Source organism: Liolophura sinensis, unplaced genomic scaffold (assembly GCF_032854445.1).
Source record: "Liolophura sinensis isolate JHLJ2023 unplaced genomic scaffold, CUHK_Ljap_v2 scaffold_15, whole genome shotgun sequence".
In the NCBI taxonomy this organism is placed as follows: domain Eukaryota; kingdom Metazoa; phylum Mollusca; class Polyplacophora; order Chitonida; family Chitonidae; genus Liolophura; species Liolophura sinensis.
Genome location: NW_027017954.1, coordinates 662869 through 682324, shown reverse-complemented (window position 1 = coordinate 682324; position 19456 = coordinate 662869). Strand labels below are relative to the sequence as shown.

Here is a 19456-nt window from a genome sequence, read left to right as displayed (position 1 = left end):
ACAGATGACAACTTTCTCTCTTTCTCTCTGGAGGGTGGAAACCGGGCAGAGCCCGGGGGGAACCCACGATCATCCGCAGGTTGCTGCAGACCTGCCCACGTACCGCCGGAGAGAAAGCCAGCATGATTTGGACTCTTTGTGAGAGACTCCTGGGTCATTATGCTGCGCTAACGCGCTAACCTACTGAGCCACGGAGGCCCCTGAACAGATGACGAAGTCAAGGGTTTAAATTCATGCTTCGATAATTACCAATCCCTTCACCTTAAACAACATACAAAAAAGAAGAACGTGTCCCTGTATGTCAAATTTATTAACTCTTCAAAACACACTGAAGATCATGAGGCTGACAACCCTGTACAAGATTGAACATATCAATTCATTCATACTATGACACTCTCAAATAGCACCACGTTCCATTCGGAATACGGCAAATGTTAAGTTAGCGGACTTCGATTATTTTAAATGGACAATGTGATTTAGTCAGGAATCATCTGTGTGCCAACAGAGCATGTCCGCTCACTAGCTCTGAACAGCAATCATGTTCGTTTTAGTAACAAAAGATCTATCCAGTCAAATCTGTACTTACGGCCACCTGTGTTTAGCGTCTAACTGTCCTAAGCGGCCACTCTCTGCCGGGACCGAGCGATTTTCCATGTTTAACGACCTGTACTACGCGGACACCTGTCCAACGCGGCCAACAACCGCTATATATTGTAGCAAAGACCAATATCAACATGCCCTACGCGCCCAAGACTTTCAAAATTAATAACTATTAAATATTCAAAAATTTCAAAATGGTGGCCACAAACTTCGGCAGCTTTGATAGTGATGGAAAATTTGCAATATTGTAATATGCATCTTTGTCTTGACCAGTGAAGTTTGTGGTTTACTGGTCAATGGCAGTAAAGCTTCTTTGCTTTTAAGCCCAGCTGGCTCTTGTCAAGACAGCCACTGGCAGCCAGTGGGATTAGCCCTATGTAGAGGTCGCCTGAGGTGTGAAAGCAATAAAGTTACAGTGAGCAAATCAGGATATAATCTGACCTCCTGTGGTTCAATCCACGAATGGTTTCTTTGACAAAGCATCTAGATTGCCTGACCATTATCTTTGTAGGCACCTGGAGATGTGTCTTCCTGTTGGTTTGCCAAAATATGACCTCTCACGAACACGTTGAGCCTCCCAGATCCATATACAAGTATGTTGTTACTTCACCGGGTATGGCAAAACGAATAAATGTTTATACAGCTCATACGTCTAGCTAAAATCCGTAGTCCAAAATTTATTGGAATATCCTAACTGGCGCAAAACTGTCTAGACCATGAAAATTTTGGAAGGAAAAGTGCTCAAGTCACACAAACGCTGACTTGAAACTCGGGTTGTAAGCGCTTGTTTATTTACACTCTATGTGAACACTATTAGGTCTTTAGGTTTATAAACTACACTGCTTAATTGTTTTGAGATATAATATTAGTATACTGTTGTTATATATCCACTAAATATATGCTCAGAACTTTGAAATTTAAATTTGATAGGGTTATTATAATTTTCAAGTTAAATTTAGGACTTTCTAGGTCCATAAAACCCATAATGTTTTCCTGTGTAGTTAAAGTGACATAAAGTCTGCCACTATACATACATAGGAACCATGATAAACGACAAAGTTGTCATCGAAAAATATGTTCAAAAAATTCTAAAAAATTTTGAAAGCCGAGAACATGGAGTTGATTATTGAGGATATGGCAATGACGGACAATTCACTCCAAGAAGCCATGTTGTAGAAGCCCTTTTGAACTTGGCCAATCCATAGCCCTGAAAGCGTCACGTGATAATTGGCTGTCACGTGAAAAAATATTAGCTCTCGATTGTCAGTGTGGTGTCTTATAGTGGATACAGGTATCGGTGCAATAAATTGGATTTTGCGGCTTAAGTGTAAAACTGATGTATTTTGAACCACACGTTTATAAGCAGGGAACCGAGAACGGCTGCCCCTGTCACAATGCGTACATGTTGGGCAGGATACTGCAGTAACTTGTCACGGTAAGCTGGCAGAAAACCGTCTCGGGAGAGTCATTGCTTGAAAAAAAATATTGTGACTTTCCATTATTTTTCCTTAGCAAAGTCAGAGTTATTACAAAAATATCTTTCCAAAATCTAAATAAAAGGGTCTGTTATTAATCAGAAGGTCCTGCAGTGTTCGGTAAATTCCCTGCAGTCGGTACATCCAGCTAGGCCAAATGCTTACACTCCTGTAGGACGAGGGCGAGCAGGACCGCTAAAACACGACAGTTGTGTCCACCAACATCGCCCTCATCGAGCCCCAAACTAAAAGAAGCATTAGCCCTTTGAATCTTTTCAAAATTGAAAACAAAGTGTGCTGTTTTTAGAAGCGAATTATCTAATTCAAACCATATTTGTGTCCAAAACTTGTCCTTTTTAACGGTTCACTGTCTCCAGTTCTTTCCAGGAAGCGTTTCGCGTCCAAAGCCATGAAATTAAGTAACAACTGTGTAACTGGCCTCGGTGTCATTACAAGAAAATCGGATTTTGTCGTATTCATTCTCATAAACACTCTCATACGGGTTGCTGTCCACTGGAGTTGAAATCCGCGCTTCTCTCCCTTGATTAGAACTCTCTCGATTCTGGACGTGGACCGGATCCGAACGCTCAGAGGTTCCTCCTGACTTATTACCGTGACATCTTCTCCTGTAGAAATAACATAGTCTATGGTCACCTAAATAATTTCAACAAAGATATACTATCTTAACACAAAATATAAACCCAACAAAGCGAAAATTATTACCGCAGCATATTACAATATACTTATCTCTAATATCGATTTATTCGGATTATTTCGTCACATTTTCTGAGTACATGTAAAGGTATTAGGATTTAAATTGCACATTATTCTGTATCACAGAGAGGGAACAATGGGTACAGCTTTAGGTGTATCACAACCTTTAGTGTATAAACAAAGTATTATAAAAATATAATAAATACATAAAATATTACACGTATATCTAAATCCTATACTGTGGAATAAACATTCATGGTCCTATTTTAAGCTGGCATCACTTACGTGTACATCAGTACAATAACGACGATTACGACAGCGACCACCACAGCCACACAGCCTATAACCACTCCTGTGTAGTTATAGTTGACTGCTACAAACGATAAAATACACATTTAAACAAAGCTGAAATTGCTGATTTTATTGTGCTACATCTTATTCAGTTTTTGGCAAGCAATGTATTTTATGACGGTGAACATTTCAGCAGCACAGAAATGTTTATTTTTTTAAACAAAGTCGCTACACAATGGCGCTGTGGGACAAAGCCTACACTCTGACATTGACAGACATATGCTATTAAAGTGAGAGGGGTGGGCGTATGGGAAATCTAATGTGGTGCAACTTTGGCGGAATATGTTAGATTTTCAAGGTGGGACTGACTTTGAGCTGCGTGCTGAGTTACATAAGCAAGGAAATATGCAGTGGATTGTTGTTATCCTGCCTTCCACATGGAGATAATTATCTGTTGTAGGATTAAAACCGAAACAGCCTGTAAATGGAGCGTAATCGACAGCAAATGCTAATCTTTCAAATATTAATGACATTAGGATACTCTTGTGTATAATCATTAAGCCACTGGCACCTTAGGAATTTCTGTTAGACGCAAAATTATTGGCGACGTTCTATTATCAGTTGAAATGTCACCAAGAGAGTGTATTTACATTCAAAGATAATCTTTTTCAGGTAATGATGCTTACGGGTACAAAATCGGCCTTCATGTCCATCTGTACAACCTCCAATACATGCTCCATTCCTGACGTCACATCCGGTTGGACCATTAAGACAGTTCAGACTACAAGTAAGTTTACAGTTTTGTCCCCATGTGCCAGGGGAGCATGCTGTCAAAATAGAACACATATTTCTGTTATCTTCAGACTTCTGTCTCATTTGTCGATGTTTCAGTGTTACCGTTCTATAGCTTGCATTGTCAGATTTCTTGTTCTGTTTTTGTCTGCACTGCAATCGTTAAAGGCAAGCTAGAATGAATCTCACAACATAGGCTGGCATCAATCTTGGACACTAAAACTAGCACATAACAACCCTGGAAAGCAAAGGAACCCATGTAAGCCTGACACCGGCTAAAGCGGAGCGAGGAATGCTATAAGCGTGCTTGGAATAGACATGGGTGGTGACGAGAAGAGTGGCCGGTGGCGAAACACAATCTCACAAAGTGTCCTGTACAGAAAATGGAGTATGAAAGTCAAATGGCGTAAAATCCGATACGTCTAAACCCAGCAAACTCCTTCACAGAGGAGGACGGTAAGTATGACTGCTCTGCAGTGGACTTCAGTAAATGACTGCTCTCAAATGGACTTAACTAAATGACTGCCAGCTGCACAAGTCTGTCGGTAATATTTATAGATAAACGTAAAAAAAAATCTGGATGGTTTTAAACATGTTTACAACACCGATACATATTTCCAGAAAGTGTACTCTATGTACGATGACACTATACTCATAAACCCCGAAGCCCCGAGAACGCTCGACTGAATTACAGTGCAAAGCAGGCACAGAGGGAAAAATGTAAGTCAGGCACTGACTCAGGAACAAATAACAAAAAAATAATACAATATTGAAAAACATGGTTCGTAACACTTCCTCTCCCCCAAAAAGAAAAGATAACTGTACATAAGTACCCAATTTTTTTTTACAATAAATATAACATATATATACAATAATGACAAAATGATGCAATAAGGGAAAAATGTACGTATAGAAAGAAATATGCATACACAAATGTCAACCAAGCTCTCGATAGCATGTCAGCCACACTGTTGTTCTTACAAGCAATATGTATAATTTCCACATCATAAGGCTGTAAGGTCAAATACCATCGTAATAATCTTTGATTCTTGTTCCTAAAACTTTTCTAAGAACACCAAAGGGTCGTGATCAGTATACATAGTGATATTACCAGAGCAACTGGTCAATTACAATTCGAAATGCTGTACAGCCAGCACCAGCCCAGACGCCTCCTTTTCTATGGTGGACTGATTCCTTTGATGTCTATTTAAGTTCCTAGAGAAATAGCTCACAGCTGTTCTATTCCATCTTCTGTACTCGCCACGATATGGCTGAAATATTGCCGATGTGGCGTTAAGCCATAATCATTCATTCATTCCATCTTCTCCTTCCTGGAGTAAAGCAGATCCTACTTCGATGTCACTAGGCATCTGAAAAGGACGGCTTAGATTTGGAGCTTTGAAAATAGGACGTTTAGATAGAATGTCCTTTAACCCATTAAAACTGACTAACAACTATCTGACCATACACACTTGACATTCTTTTTGGGCAACAGAGTCAATGGAACAGCAAGATCGCTGAAATTGGGCACAAACGTACGGTAAAACGACATACCCCAAGCACTCTAATAAGGCCTTTCCTACAAGTATGCACTGGTAAAGATAGTATGGCCTGGATTCTGGCTGAATGAGGGACCAAGGTATGTCGCTTGTTCTTTGGCAAATTTTTTCTTGAGATCAGTCTCTAAACCCAATGAAGACAATCAAGAGAATATCTGTTCGAGATGTTTACCAGGTTCTTACTAAGAGCAATCTTAGTAATAAACTTTGCCTTTCCTACCCTATCAATACAATCCTCACTACGAGGAATAGGATAAGAATCCGTCTTGTTTACAGCATTGATCTTTCTGTAATCCACATATAGGCGTATAGAACCATCGAACTTAGAAATAACTACAGTTGGTGAACAACAGCCACTCCGGCTATGCCCTATAACCCCGCTGTCTAACATGTACCGTATTTCCTAGTTAACAAGCTTTAGCATTGCAGGGTTAATCCTGAAAGGGTGATGTTTGATGGGTACAGCCCCTCCTACATCTACATCATGTCCTGCAGCATTAGTACAACCAGGTACATCCAAACATATTTTATTTATTTATTTGATTGATGTTTTACGCCGTACTCAAGAATATTTCACTTCTCCGACAGCCGCCAGCATTATGGTGGGATGAAACCAGGCAGAGCCTGGGTGAAACCCACGACCATCCGCAGGTTGATGGCAGACCTTCCCACGTACGGTCGGAAAGGAAGCCAGCATGAGCTTGAGTTGAACTCACAGCGACCTCATTGGTGAAGGCTTCCGGGTCATTACGCTGCGTTAGCGCGCTAACCAACTGAGCCAATCCTATCTCCGACATTTAGAAAGGTGACTTAACACTTTACCTAAAATGCTCAACATAGTAATGCGACATGTGACAGTTTCCCGATGACCAGGTGTGCTAATAATGTAGTTAACAGCGTTAGCTTTTTGCTAACCGATATGGTCCACTAAACTTGGCCTTAAGCGGTTCGTGAGGTAGGGGCAAACATACTCTAATAAGGTTACCAACTCAAATAGACTAATCCCAGTGTACTTATTAGGAGTATCTCTAGAGGCAAACAATACAAATTTTATCGCTTTGTCCCAAGTTTCAGAATTTTCCATACAGTATGCTCGTAGAGCGCTCTTCATGATTTGGTGGTATCTTTCCAAAGCCCCTTGGGATCGACAGTGATAAGGTGTGGATTAAAGCTGCTTAATCCCACATGAATTCCTGATATAAACCAGACATAACGATGGAGCCCTGGTCAGTTTGTATTTCCTTAGGTAAACCATATCTGGTGAAAAGATTAACAGACTATTAACTATCCGAGGTGTAGTTAGCTGTATCTGTTAGCTGTATCCATAATAGCCAATAAGTACCTTACTAAAAGGCACACTAAAACCCGGATTTGGAAATAAGGATTCCTTATACTATGCTGTGGTTTTCCTACAAGCTAACAGGTGTGACCTGTCTTACAGAAATTAACCACATCCCTGTGAATCTTAGGCCAATAAATATAGCGAGCGATTTTATTTTCTAATGCCTAAATGTCCACCTATTGGAATCTCATGACCCATCTTAAGTAGTTCCTGTCTACAGTTGGAGGTGAGAAAACTTGATTTAAATTTGCTTAATCATTAGCTAATGCATGCGGCAGTCAATACTTTCTTCTCAACAGCCCATCCTCCAGGTATTCCCTCGAAAAATAAAGCAGACTTACTTAATTCCCTTACATTCTCTACACTATCAATATCATGAAAGAACGTTTTAGCCAAATTAATATTACCCGCTGAATCCTCGATGGTTACAGAAGAATTGTCTTCCTTCTCCCTAGCTCTTTTCTGTGACATGATAACGACACAAGAGGGAAATATACCTGGGAACTTGCCGTAGGTCTTTTGTATTTTCGTCCAAAAACCTGTACACTGCAGACATGAGGACAAACCTTAACTTAATTTCATGCTAAATCATTACCGAGCATAAAAGAAAATACTTACTCAGGCAAACTATTAACAACTCCTACAGTAACCAAATCAGAATTTACGGTCACCTCTAGTAAGGGAACAGACATAAAATTTCCATTAAAACCCTGGATCAGAACATGACTGGCAGCCTTATCGGAACAACATCTGCTAATATCAGACTGGTTTGCCCCAGGATTCCGAAGTATACGAACAGGGGAGGTAACTCCATTACCAGTACCCACACCATCAGACATGAATCCCCATTATGTCTCTGGTGTCTGCCCTACCTCTTTAACGTATAATTTGGCCATAGGATAAAAACTGCGTATGTTGACGGGGAACGTATCAGAAGAAAAACACACATTTGACTTTTGTTATCTGTTTGTCAGTACTAAAATTTGAAGTCTTTTTGTCGGAATTCCACTTCTGAAATTTAGCCTGAAAATTTTGTTCATTACTCTTATGATTTAACTCATATTCATCAGCCAAACTTGCCGCGGTCTTAATGTCCTTGACCTTCTGTTCACCTAAATGAGCCTTGACCTCATTTCCAACATTGTTCTTAAATTCCTCCAAGAGAATAGCCTCTCTTAAATTCTGAAAAGAATGACCTAACGTCAGAGCCCTATACAAGCTATTAAACAGCGTTTCTTTACCCCTGGCAAACTCCACGTAAGTTTCATCGACTGTTTCCTTAACTGTCTGAACTTCTGTCTACAGGCCTTCGGCAAAAGCGCTCAAAAGCAGACAAGACCAGTGCCTTGACTGTGTTGAAGACTGATCTACCGACAAAGTGGAATAGACCTCTGCAGCTTAACCTTCCAATGTACTCTACAGTAACATTGTCCAATACAATCAGGCCACTCCAAGTTAACAGTCACTTTCTCATATTTTGGGACAGAAAAAAAACTTTCCACAGCCTTATCATCGTATTTGGGCACTAATCGAAGGCTTTGAGCCAAACCAATCCATTGCTGACTACGACTAACAGCTTCTTTATCACTACTTTTAACCCGGGGTTCCTTCAGTTTGAACTCCTGTTTTAACTCTGTTTCTCTCTTTCTTCCTTTTTTAATATCACCGTCTCTAACTCAAACTCTCTTTCCCTTTCTAACTTTCAACTTTCTAAGACTCTTAGGGCTTCTGGCTTAAGTCTAATTGAAACATGTCAGATATTTTCTTTAAATCTGCCTTCGTAGACAACTCAACAACCGACAAATCCTCGCAATCAAGGACTGAAGGTGCATTAAATTCCTCAGCCATAATGACACAATATAGTATACAAAGAAATTACATAAGTAGTTTTACAAAATGTCAATCTCTGTTTGATCCAAAATAGGAACCAAAACACCTCTAAGCACCGCTAACACCGCTGACAATTAACGTGCTACAATCTAGCACAAGCAGATTTTAGTTCCCGGACAAGTCCCAAATATGTAATGGTACCACTATCGGAGAGCAAAGATGAGAAACAACTGGTTTGTTTACCTCTCAGATAAGCGACAAACCTTACGCAAGGTCAAGTGGACTTTCTAAGCGACTGTTGTGGACTTTAGTAAATGACTGCCTGCTTCACAATCCCGTCAGCCTTATATATAGACTAACGTAAAGAAATTCCGGATGGTTTGAGCGTAAATATGTAAAGACTTTGCTAGGGTATGTGTAAGGAGGAGGGATATAGAATAAGATCCTTTAAGAAGGGGAAGGTTTTTAGTTAGTAACAGCAGACATTTTGATTTAATACAAGGGACTGGCATACTAACTTTGTCGACAGTTAGATCCCAAGAAACCGGCCTTACAGCGGGGATTCTCGTCTGTGATTGGACAGCCCCCAGATGCTCTGTCACACGTGACGTTGTTATAACATTCGCCACACTTTTCCTCACAGCCGGCTCCCCAAAACCCAGCATCACATCCTGCCAAAAAAGTCAAAAGTTCAAAAAATATTTAGTGGCAAATGGTTAGTATGATAACGCAGCGCAACGACACAAGGGCGTCACCAAAGCGGTCGTTGTCAGTTTAAGTCCAGCTCATGCTGGCTTCCTGTGGGTCCTACGTGAGAAGATACGCCAACAATCTGCCAATGGTCGTGGCTTCACCCGCTTTTCTCCCATTATAATGAATAAGCAGAAGAACACTGTCTTCCATTTTTTCCAGGTCAATTATTACACTGAAATCATAGTTTACAACCCGGTTCTAAACACCTACATTGCTTTACGAATACAACCGTACAGGAACAGTGATGCATTGCAAAAAGTAACAAAAGAGTACGCCGCTTGGAGTCGACGGTTTGGAGATAGTAGATAGTTGTATCTTGAGTCCATCCTTAGGTATACTTTGAATTCATTAGTTATCCGAGTTTGAAAGATGTTAAAGCGTGTAGCAGTAAACCCTCTTTAATGAAAATCCAGCTGTTAAGTATTTTCAATGGCGAAGTGCAAAACCCAATGACAAACTTTCATTCTAGATATAAAAAAAGAAAACCAGATTACATTCAAGGAAAACACCGTTGGAAGAAATTTCGAACAGGCAGCACATGCTTTACCTGAACTTGGAGGCAGTTCTAAATCAAAACATGACGGACGTTACTTCAAATACTTGAATGACTGGATCACTGCTTAAGAATGCTTTATCAATGCTTCCTTTGACATATATACACTTGGATGACTTAGGGAATCCGTGTGTATCAAATGTAAGGATAGGTTCACGTTGTAAAGATTGGTGGAATTTTTCACGTGGGGTGAGATAGCCAGCCACGCAGTGCCCTGCGTACTGTAGCCTATCTCTTTTAGAGAGCCGCCTTTATTCAGCTCTCTGTTTGGGTGGAAAGAATTCAATGCCTCAGGTGACGGCACAATTATTTTAAAAAATACAGTTTATCGGTCACGATTGAATACGAGGATGAAACTCGTTTATTACATTCGTCATGGTAACCAGATCACTTCTTTAGCTCTCAGCCTATGCACCAAGCCAAGCCAACCGCCATATTAGCGCTAATTATGACCTTTGTCGGTCACAAAGAAAGTTTTTTCATCAAAAAATACCTTGAGATATGCTAATTATGAAATGGTAATGGTAGTTCCACCTCCATGCTTAAAACTATTTGAGAACGGGTCAAAGGTCAGTATTTGGGCTAAATTAGCATAAGACAAAATATCGATCACAATATTATGAGGTTGAAACTTATTTTATGCATTCCTCGTGACAACCTGATCACTAATAACCAATTCATAAGCCCTTATGAACTTAGCCAATCACTAGCGCTGAAAGGCTCACTCTAAGCTCTCTACTGTCAGTGTGGTTTCTTAAAGTGGATAGGCAGATATGGATGCACTAAATTTGATTTTGCGGTTAGTTTAAATGTTAAATTGATTCATCTGAACCACACATTTATGAGTAGGGAACTGAGAACAGCTGTCATAGCGTACGTGTTGGGCAGGAGACGGCAGTAACTTGCCAGGGCAAGGAAACCACCTCAGGAGAGTCATTGTTTGAAGAAAAATATTGTGAATTACATGGAGAAAACCGACTAAAATGTTGACCGCCATCTTGTCTAGACCCTGCTCACGTGCAGCAGAAATGTTGTCACAGGGAATGACATAAGGTGGAAATCCCTCATAGTCTAAAGGATTTTGATAGTTCAATACGAGGTCATGGCTCCTAACCCTTTAATATAAATGTGGATCCCACGAAACTTCACGGTAGGTATTTCGAAAAAAAAATACCAAAAACAGTTCATTAAAACCAATCCGACCTGAGATGGCACAGGTTTGTGCGGGTGATGTCCATCCCATGTTGAATCTGTATGTTGCATTTCACTGTCCACCATATAGACAGCGATTATACACTGGCTTAATAACCTAATATTTATACTACGAATCTATACAGGTGAAAGTTAGTAACCTACTGCTCACCATCAGTCTTGGGACACTTTCATGATTAGTTTACCTCTAACAGTACGTGAAGGTGTGAAGTCGGAGTTTACCCAATCTACTACTACCCCCATCAAATCCGGCTGTGGATGTTGATGGACTGTTCCTTGGTGATTCCTTACTAATGTAGCTGTTTATGGACTGACGTTTGGGGGAGACTCTAACTGTTGACGACTTGTTAAAGTGTCACCTCGTTTCATGCCAGTGTCCATCGAGATCGGGACGATAGAAGACAAGATAATACTGATGAGATGTGTTATATATGTAACATTGACTGAAAATTCTACCATTTTCGGTGTATTCTGTTTCTGCCTTAGTATTAAATGTCTCAAGCTCATATAACTACAAAGGCCTATTTACGACCTTGGAATTCAGCTATAAATAGTTATGCATATTATTTAATCTGAAATGAACACATTACGAATTATGGTGATATTAGTTTCAAAATCTAGTTTGTTATACATTGTCTCCTTTTCACTATATTGGGACCTGGAAGATGACAGAATCTTACCTGCCTATCTGCTACCTGAAAGACGATAGAACTCCTCGAGGATAATTTAACATTTTGCGATTCGTTTATTCAAGTCGCGTCAACTATTTGCTGGTTAATTTTATTGTAACAAAATGTTCATCTACAACTGAATTCCTAATTTCTGCTTTCTATGAGTCTTATTTCTTTAGATCATTATACTGTCTTACATTTATTATAACACCCGGGAACCCCATAGGTTATTAGAGTACCTTAAACTCTACTGTCAGTTCTTCCTCTAGCATCTTATGTTCGGAGATTTATTTGAGAATTTCACAATTTACAGAGAATTAGACCATAACAGTTATCCCTGGACTAGTATCACAATTATGGTGTTAAATTTTGCCTCTGTTTTGACTGGATCAAAAGTAGATATCACGGGATCATTTACACCAAAAACTCAATAACACCAGTTCCCAAAAGAATATGTAAAACATATAAATGGTCAATAAATCTGGTGACATGTAAGAAGAAAGCATATGAGTCACAAGCTCTTCTCGAGTCACCTGTTTTACACTTCAAACTAGAATATCCCGGCATGCATCTGGGATTACTACGACAGTACCCGGATGCCGTGTTACAACTGTCCGGTCCACTTGCACACGATCCACAGGTCTCGTTACGGTCGTGGCCATATTTACCTGCTTTACAGGCTTAATTTAAGTAAAAAGAGAAAATAAAACTCGATATACAAGTCATTTCAGTGCTGTTGTAATGTATCCAGATACACAGGCTATGCACGCAAGCAGGAAGTGGTAATTGTTGTACTGGATGTACCCAACGTTTATAATATATGTAAAATATAACTGGAACAAACGTGCTCGCTTTGGGCGCCGGCAAATACATGGAGCCTCCTTTGCCGTGCGCGGGACCTCGCTGGCTGAGTGAGTACTAGTACTAGCCCCCCCCCCCCCCCACCCCCCACCCCACACACACACCTTGAGTACTAGACTCTTGGCCATTGAGGTTGCGTGTCCAATGTCCGCTTCGACTCTCTACACAGCGGATTTTTAAGGTCTTTTCGCAAATTTTCTGACAAAGGCTTGCGTTACTCCGGTTTCCTCCGCTCCTTTGAGAAAGGAAAATTTTGAGCACGTTGTAAAGTAATAGTAATAATGTAGATACCGACATAATTGCTCTGACATACAGAAGACGTATCACAAGAATGGTATTAAAGATTCTGCCTCTGTTTTGTCTGCACTTAATTAGCTTTGATTCCATAAAATATTACAAAAACGCGTAAGTCTAGGACACATGTTAGTAAGACCAGGACCAGAGAAAAGTTCCAGAAGTTCTGGGCCCAGTTGTTCAAAAGTATATAATAGAAGTTATGACCGGTATTAACTTTAGTAAGGGCCACAGTGCATTTAGTTTTGCATTAGGCCAAGACCAGTATTAACATTTAAGCCTGGTTTAACTTTTAGTACACTATTAAACAACCGGCCACTGGATACACAAGTACGTAAACTGTATATGATCGTAACAGTGATGAGATACATGGATATTCCCTGTGTACATACGGGCAGTCACTCTGACAGAGGTGTTGGTATAAAAATACTCAACAGGAACTACTTGTATATCACTCCGCGTGCCATATAACACACAATCTATACTTACCCCACGTAAACAATGAAGCGGTGATCCATTTCCAAAAAAACATGATCACTATTTCCTTAAATAATTTGGAAAAATTAATACATATAAATGATCAAAAAACCTGGTGACATATAAGAGAGAAGCATGTAAAACATTATTCCCGACTGACCTGTTTTACATTTCAAACTAGAATATCCCGGCATGCATCTGGGATTACCCCGACAGTGGCCGGATGTAGTGTTACAACTGCTTGGTCCACTTGCACACGATCCACAGGTCTCTTTACAGTCGTGGCCATAAGTACCTGCCCCACAGGCTTGATGCAAAAAGAAACATCATCATAATTTGGTGGTTATAGCTTTCTGTGTCAAAGAATAGGCGATCTGTTAAAAACAAAAATTGACATTTATATGTTGTTCTTTTCTATATATAAGAGAGCAAAATTTTGGAGTGCACCACTTGGTCAGTATTCCCCTTGAGACATATTAAAGCTTAAATCTCAACATCCATTCAATTAAAGGACAGGACAGCACCTTGCCAAACATATTTCAATTGAAAGCCGGATTCTCAACCGGTCTAAAAAGGATCATACTTTATTGTTTTAATGAGATTTTACGGAATAATATGTAAAACAAAATAACATTATTGCACAAAATTACTGGTGTGAGACGAGTCAGTCATCTTGAGAATTTTTCCAGTCAAACACGTTGCTATAAGTTTGCGCGGCCTAAGCTGTGACGTAGCGTTTACCCATTCACTTCATCAAGCGAAATATGATAACACAGAACTACTGCATAAGACATCATTTTGAGATTGTGTACAACAATTTAGTTCCGTCTAGGTGAAGGGCCATTTCACAAAGTGTTGTGGGACAGGTCTGTATCATTTGTGGATTACCACAGATGTAAAGCAGATGATTTTCAAGCCGTGTAATACTCAACGGCGGTGTCACAAATTATGTCCGACAGTAGCATACCGTCCGGGCCAAAACCTCATTCCTCTCCCCAAATGCATTTTTTTTTTGCTCCGTTTGTCGCATACAAGGGATATTTTTTTCTGTTTTCCATTTTAAAATACAGTAAAATTATTGAAACGCCATATTTGCGATAACTGGGTCAGCACGGCTTTCTTCCTTGAAGCCACTGCTAGAGTGGAATGCTTAGATCAACGTCAGTGGTGCTTACATTTATTTCCATTTTGTTACAGAACATGTTTCCGTTTGTTTTTGAGCATAATTCTAACAACAATCTTATTGTAATTTTGTAAATTTTGTAAACATTTAACTGGGGTCAAAATCAGCAGCACAATCCCTCCAGAGGCTACAACCTGAACCAGGAATACCCCGGTTGTGCGTCTACAGCTGCCTATTTATACAAACTCTCTAGGTTTACTATATCAACAGTTCAAGCAGTGGAAGAAGTGTTCTTCCAGTATGTCCAATTTATGAGAAAACTTTATTGATAACTTGGGCCTTTATCGCCAAGTCCACAACTTTTATATGTCATAGGCTACTGATTAGACTTTTATACGGAAAATACCTGCTGCGTTACAGACCTAGAGGTAGTGTGATGTCACCTTGCTCTCGAGAGACGTGCTTAAGATATATCAAGACAAAGTTTCATTAAACTTTGACTAGATTAAAAAAGAGCTAAAAAAATATGTAATGTCGGTTTAAGACACTTTCAATGATGGCCTTTCAGTGGACATAAACATTAGTGTGGTGCTGTCTTTCACTTTAATTTGGAGGTCATGTATTTGAGGATAATGTAGCCATTTACATTGTACAGAATCCTACACACTTACCTGTCCTGCGTCCGTTACACATGTAGCCAGTATCACATACTGACTTTCTTCTCTGTTATACTGAATCTTACATACCTGCCTATCCATGTGACTTCTTGTGTTTTATCTCTGTTGTACTAAATCCTACATACTTACATGTTCTGTACATGCTACACATGTAGCCAGCATCACATCTTGGCTTTCCTCTCTGTTGTACTGAATCTTACATACCTGCCTATCCCTTACATGTTACCCATGTAACTTCTTGTGTATCGTCTCTGCTGTACTAAATCCTACACACTTAACTGCACTGCGCCTGTTACACATGTAGCCAGTATTACATACTGACTTTCTTCTCTGTTATACTGAATCTTACATATCTGCCTATCCATGTAGCTTCTTGTGTTTCGTCTCTACTATAGTAAATCATACACACTTATGTGCCCTGTACATGCTACACATGTAGCCAGCATCACATCTTGGATTTCCTTGCTGTCGTACTTAATTCTACGCACTTACCTGTCGAGCAATTCTCACCCATGAAGCCAGCATCGCATCTTGGCTTTCCTTTCTGTCATACTGAATTCTACACACTTACCTGTCGAACAATTCTCAAGCATGAAGCCAGCATCGCATCTTGGCTTTCCTTCAGTTAGAGGACATTCCCCAGTATCTTTATCACATTTGTCGGCCCAACAATGGCCACATCTGTTTTGACAATGTTTTTCCCATCGACCGTCAACACATTCTGCGAAAGTAATAGAATGATATGCAGCTGTTTCACTCAGAAGGAAAAGTTTGAAATATTGCGCAATAACAATGACTTATTGACGATGGGAAGAAGGAAACCAAGCAGGGCTTGAAGTAAATTACTGTCCTGCAAAAAAAGTAACTGGATTTCAACATGCTACTTCACTTTTGTTGATACATTTAACGTGTTAGAATATAATATAATTATATAATGAAGACGAACAGAATGGAGAGTAAAACCAAAGCAGGGACAGTGTGATAGTTGGTAAATTGTCACACGAGGTCACACGTAACTAATGAAATACGGCGTCATGTCAATTTACCCTAGTCAGGGCTTTTATTGTGACAGTTCATGTAAATGAATGAATAGTAGCAATTTATACACCCTCTAACATCATGGCTTAAGCAAAATTAGTAAAAGTCTGTGAGATGTCCGTCTGTTACAATGTGTATTACTCAACATTGTCAACAGATCAGCTTTCAAAGACGCCAAATCAAGACAAAAAAACTAGTGACATTTACTTGAAAAAAAAAATTAAGATGACAAACAAATGGAGATTTCTTAAATCAAACCATGGGATACTTCTCATCCACAAGTGTTGTCGACAATTCCTGTTAAGGTTTGCTTTGAATAGGTCGCTTTGTCATTCGATTTCAACCTTCATGTGATATTTGTGGACATTGCTTTACATGAACAAGCAATCCCTTCCTGATGGGCTTACGTTACATTCTTAAATATCAGTTTTCAACTTCCGGTTGTCAAAGTGCTGTACTTCCCAAGGATACGTTGATTTATTCATCTGATCGGTATTTCACGCTGTACTCAAGAATACCTTACTTATACGACAGCGACCAGCGTTTATAGTGGGAGGTAACTGGGCAGAGCCCAGGGGAAACCCATGACCATCCACAGGTGTTGGGTATACATGTACATGACTCAAGACAATTCAATTGTTTGGTCATCAATTATCAATTCCCACTTTCAAAAGAGGCCAAACTGTGAATTGCTTTCGAAGCATATTTCGAGTCCACTGGCGTTTGACCGAGCGGTTTTGCCCACTAAATCCCTCAGGAAAACTTTTACTGATAAAATTTTCAAGAATTCTAGTACAGTGTGTCTCAGTGGACGAAGATTATCAGGCCTCGTGCGATCAGTGCTTTCATATATATACGCACAGTGCTGTGTGGCCAACCGTTAACGTGTATAAAACAAATGGAAAATAAATAGGGGAGTGTGGCCACATAGCGTTTGTACATATTTGAATTGTACAAGTGCGGAAATCGCTCATACTTTTCACAAGGGCTTATTGAACACAAACTGACACGATAGGATACAGATATTATACACTGCTGAAGTTGTTAAATGGGGGACAGTAAAGTGTATCCAAACCCATTCGCACTGAATAGACTTCATCAATGTGCTTGTCTGGCTTGCCTGCAGGGTGCGGTAGCAAGCTATACAAACCTGACTGTCGGTGTATGAGCTGGGTGCCCATCACGTTCAGCAATTATATATACCAGAAAAATATCCGACAATGAAGCGGTAGATATGGCAGTTTACATTATACACATTATATATAATTTAATTTTATATAAAAATTGGCGAAAGTGGTATTATACTGGATTTAACTTGAAGGCAAACTGAGAAGTGATTGACTGCTGGGAGGCTTTCTGTTTGAATCCAGCTGTCGCTATTTCCAAGGTGGATTTAAGTGTATAGATTTGTCTGGTACGTAGCAAAGGTGATTGGCTGACTAAAAGCACTCTGCACCCAGCTGACAGTAGTCATACAATAAAATACTCTTCAGTACTCTTGGTTAAAGAGCAGTCAAATATATAAAATTCGAAGTGATTTTATACAAACAAATATGTTCAACACCTTTTGAAGTAAAAAATTACCATCTAGGTATTGGTGATAAATGGAATTTTTTCTCTCTTGCAAGACAGAAAATAACTCCATCTGACAGTTTTCCAGATTGGTCATCGCTTTCGTGTATTACCGCATTTATATTTCTTCTCCTAGTCAGCATGAGCCTATTATTTATGTTAAAGCCACTTTACCTGTACACCGTGTCCTTGTGACGTCACATTTGGAACATGCTGTCGTTGTATTACATTGTCGTCCACACATTTCACCATACCATCCAGCGGAACACACTGTCAGGGGTATAATTAATATGAAACGTTTATCCTAGTTGCCTCAAATCTAATGTTTTAATTATTTGCTTTATGAGTAAGTGAGTGAGTGCTTGGGGTTTAACGTCGTACTTAACAATTTTTCAGCCATATGACTACAAAGAAATCCTTACAGTGCATATAATGTGCCTCCTTGTTGCAGGACGGATTTCCACCGCTCTTTTCACCGAAAGCAAGTAAAGCGCCTCGCCCGAGCCATTATACTGATACGGGTCAACCACTCGTTGCACTATCCCCTTCATAGTGAACACCAAGCGAGGAAGTTACAGCTTCCTCTTTTAGGTTTAACTCTACCGCTCCCGAAGCGGACTATTTGCTTTATAAATGATGAAAATAACCACGTGAACCTAAATTGTTAACAATCTCATCCTTTCTTTTAAACAGTTCAACTATGTATTAGCTATACATATTTAATCTCAGATAACATAAATATCGCCTGCATGATATACATATTTTTCTGTTTTATACTTAATATAGTTTTCTTTTTGTTCATATAGAGATTTCGACGGAATTTTGAAGCCGTTGTAAAGAAACAACCTCGATGTGATTGTCTTGTCTGTGTACTATTATGACATATTAAGATAGATGCTTACACGCTGTTATCACAGACACATCAATGTACCGTAGATAAGCACTTCACGAGGCAAACCTGGCCCTGGTCATACCAAAGACGTTAAAAATGATACTTGTTGCTGCCTCTCTTGGCGCTCAACACTGACAGGTGTTCTAGCAAGGAAATATTACTGGTCTGTCCGGTGTCAGTATGTTGTGACTTGGTGGCGGTATCATGTGTATTGTATTTGGCATGGTACTTCAGTGGCGGCAGTTGCAGCATGGACGCCCTGCCATAAGAGTGAGTGAGTGAGTGTTTGGGGTTTAACGTCGTACTAAACAATTTTTCAGTCATATGACGACGATGATATTCACGCTGCTTCAGTGAGACGCCATACAGAAGGTAAGTAAGCCGCCCCGCCAGAGCCATTATACTGATACGGGTCAATTATTCCCTTCATACTGAACACCACCCTGCCATAAGAAGACGCAGTACGAGTGTGTGTACACGGCTAATGATTCCTCGTCAAAAACATGACTGAAAATTTGTTAAGACTGACTTAAAACCCCAAGCATACATACATACAAACACTTAATAAAATGTTAGCAGTACACCTGATAGTGATGCTATTCTGACGTGGTCTCCTGACAAGGCTCTGGAGGGAGCTTTTCCACTTCATCAAGTGATATACCTTGCTATCGACAAGCAGATTATACAAATAAATTTTTAACCGTGAATTGGAATGACATCAACCCCATAT

General features: G+C 39.7%; 1 protein-coding gene across 1 annotated transcript in view; it reads right to left on the bottom strand.

Moving 5' to 3' along the window:
• Positions 1-2208: 2208 nt before the first annotated feature.
• The window catches only part of LOC135481301 (multiple epidermal growth factor-like domains protein 11), a 38077-nt gene continuing 20829 nt past the window's right edge, over positions 2209-19456 (bottom strand). Inside the window, exons 4-10 of the mRNA XM_064761148.1 lie at positions 18009-18104; positions 15796-15945; positions 13585-13731; positions 9122-9274; positions 3767-3907; positions 3075-3162; positions 2209-2701 (exon numbers count right to left, since the gene is read on the bottom strand). Coding sequence (XP_064617218.1) covers positions 2491-2701; positions 3075-3162; positions 3767-3907; positions 9122-9274; positions 13585-13731; positions 15796-15945; positions 18009-18104 — 986 coding nt within the window. The 3' untranslated portion in view covers positions 2209-2490. The remainder of the gene's footprint in view (positions 2702-3074; positions 3163-3766; positions 3908-9121; positions 9275-13584; positions 13732-15795; positions 15946-18008; positions 18105-19456) is intronic.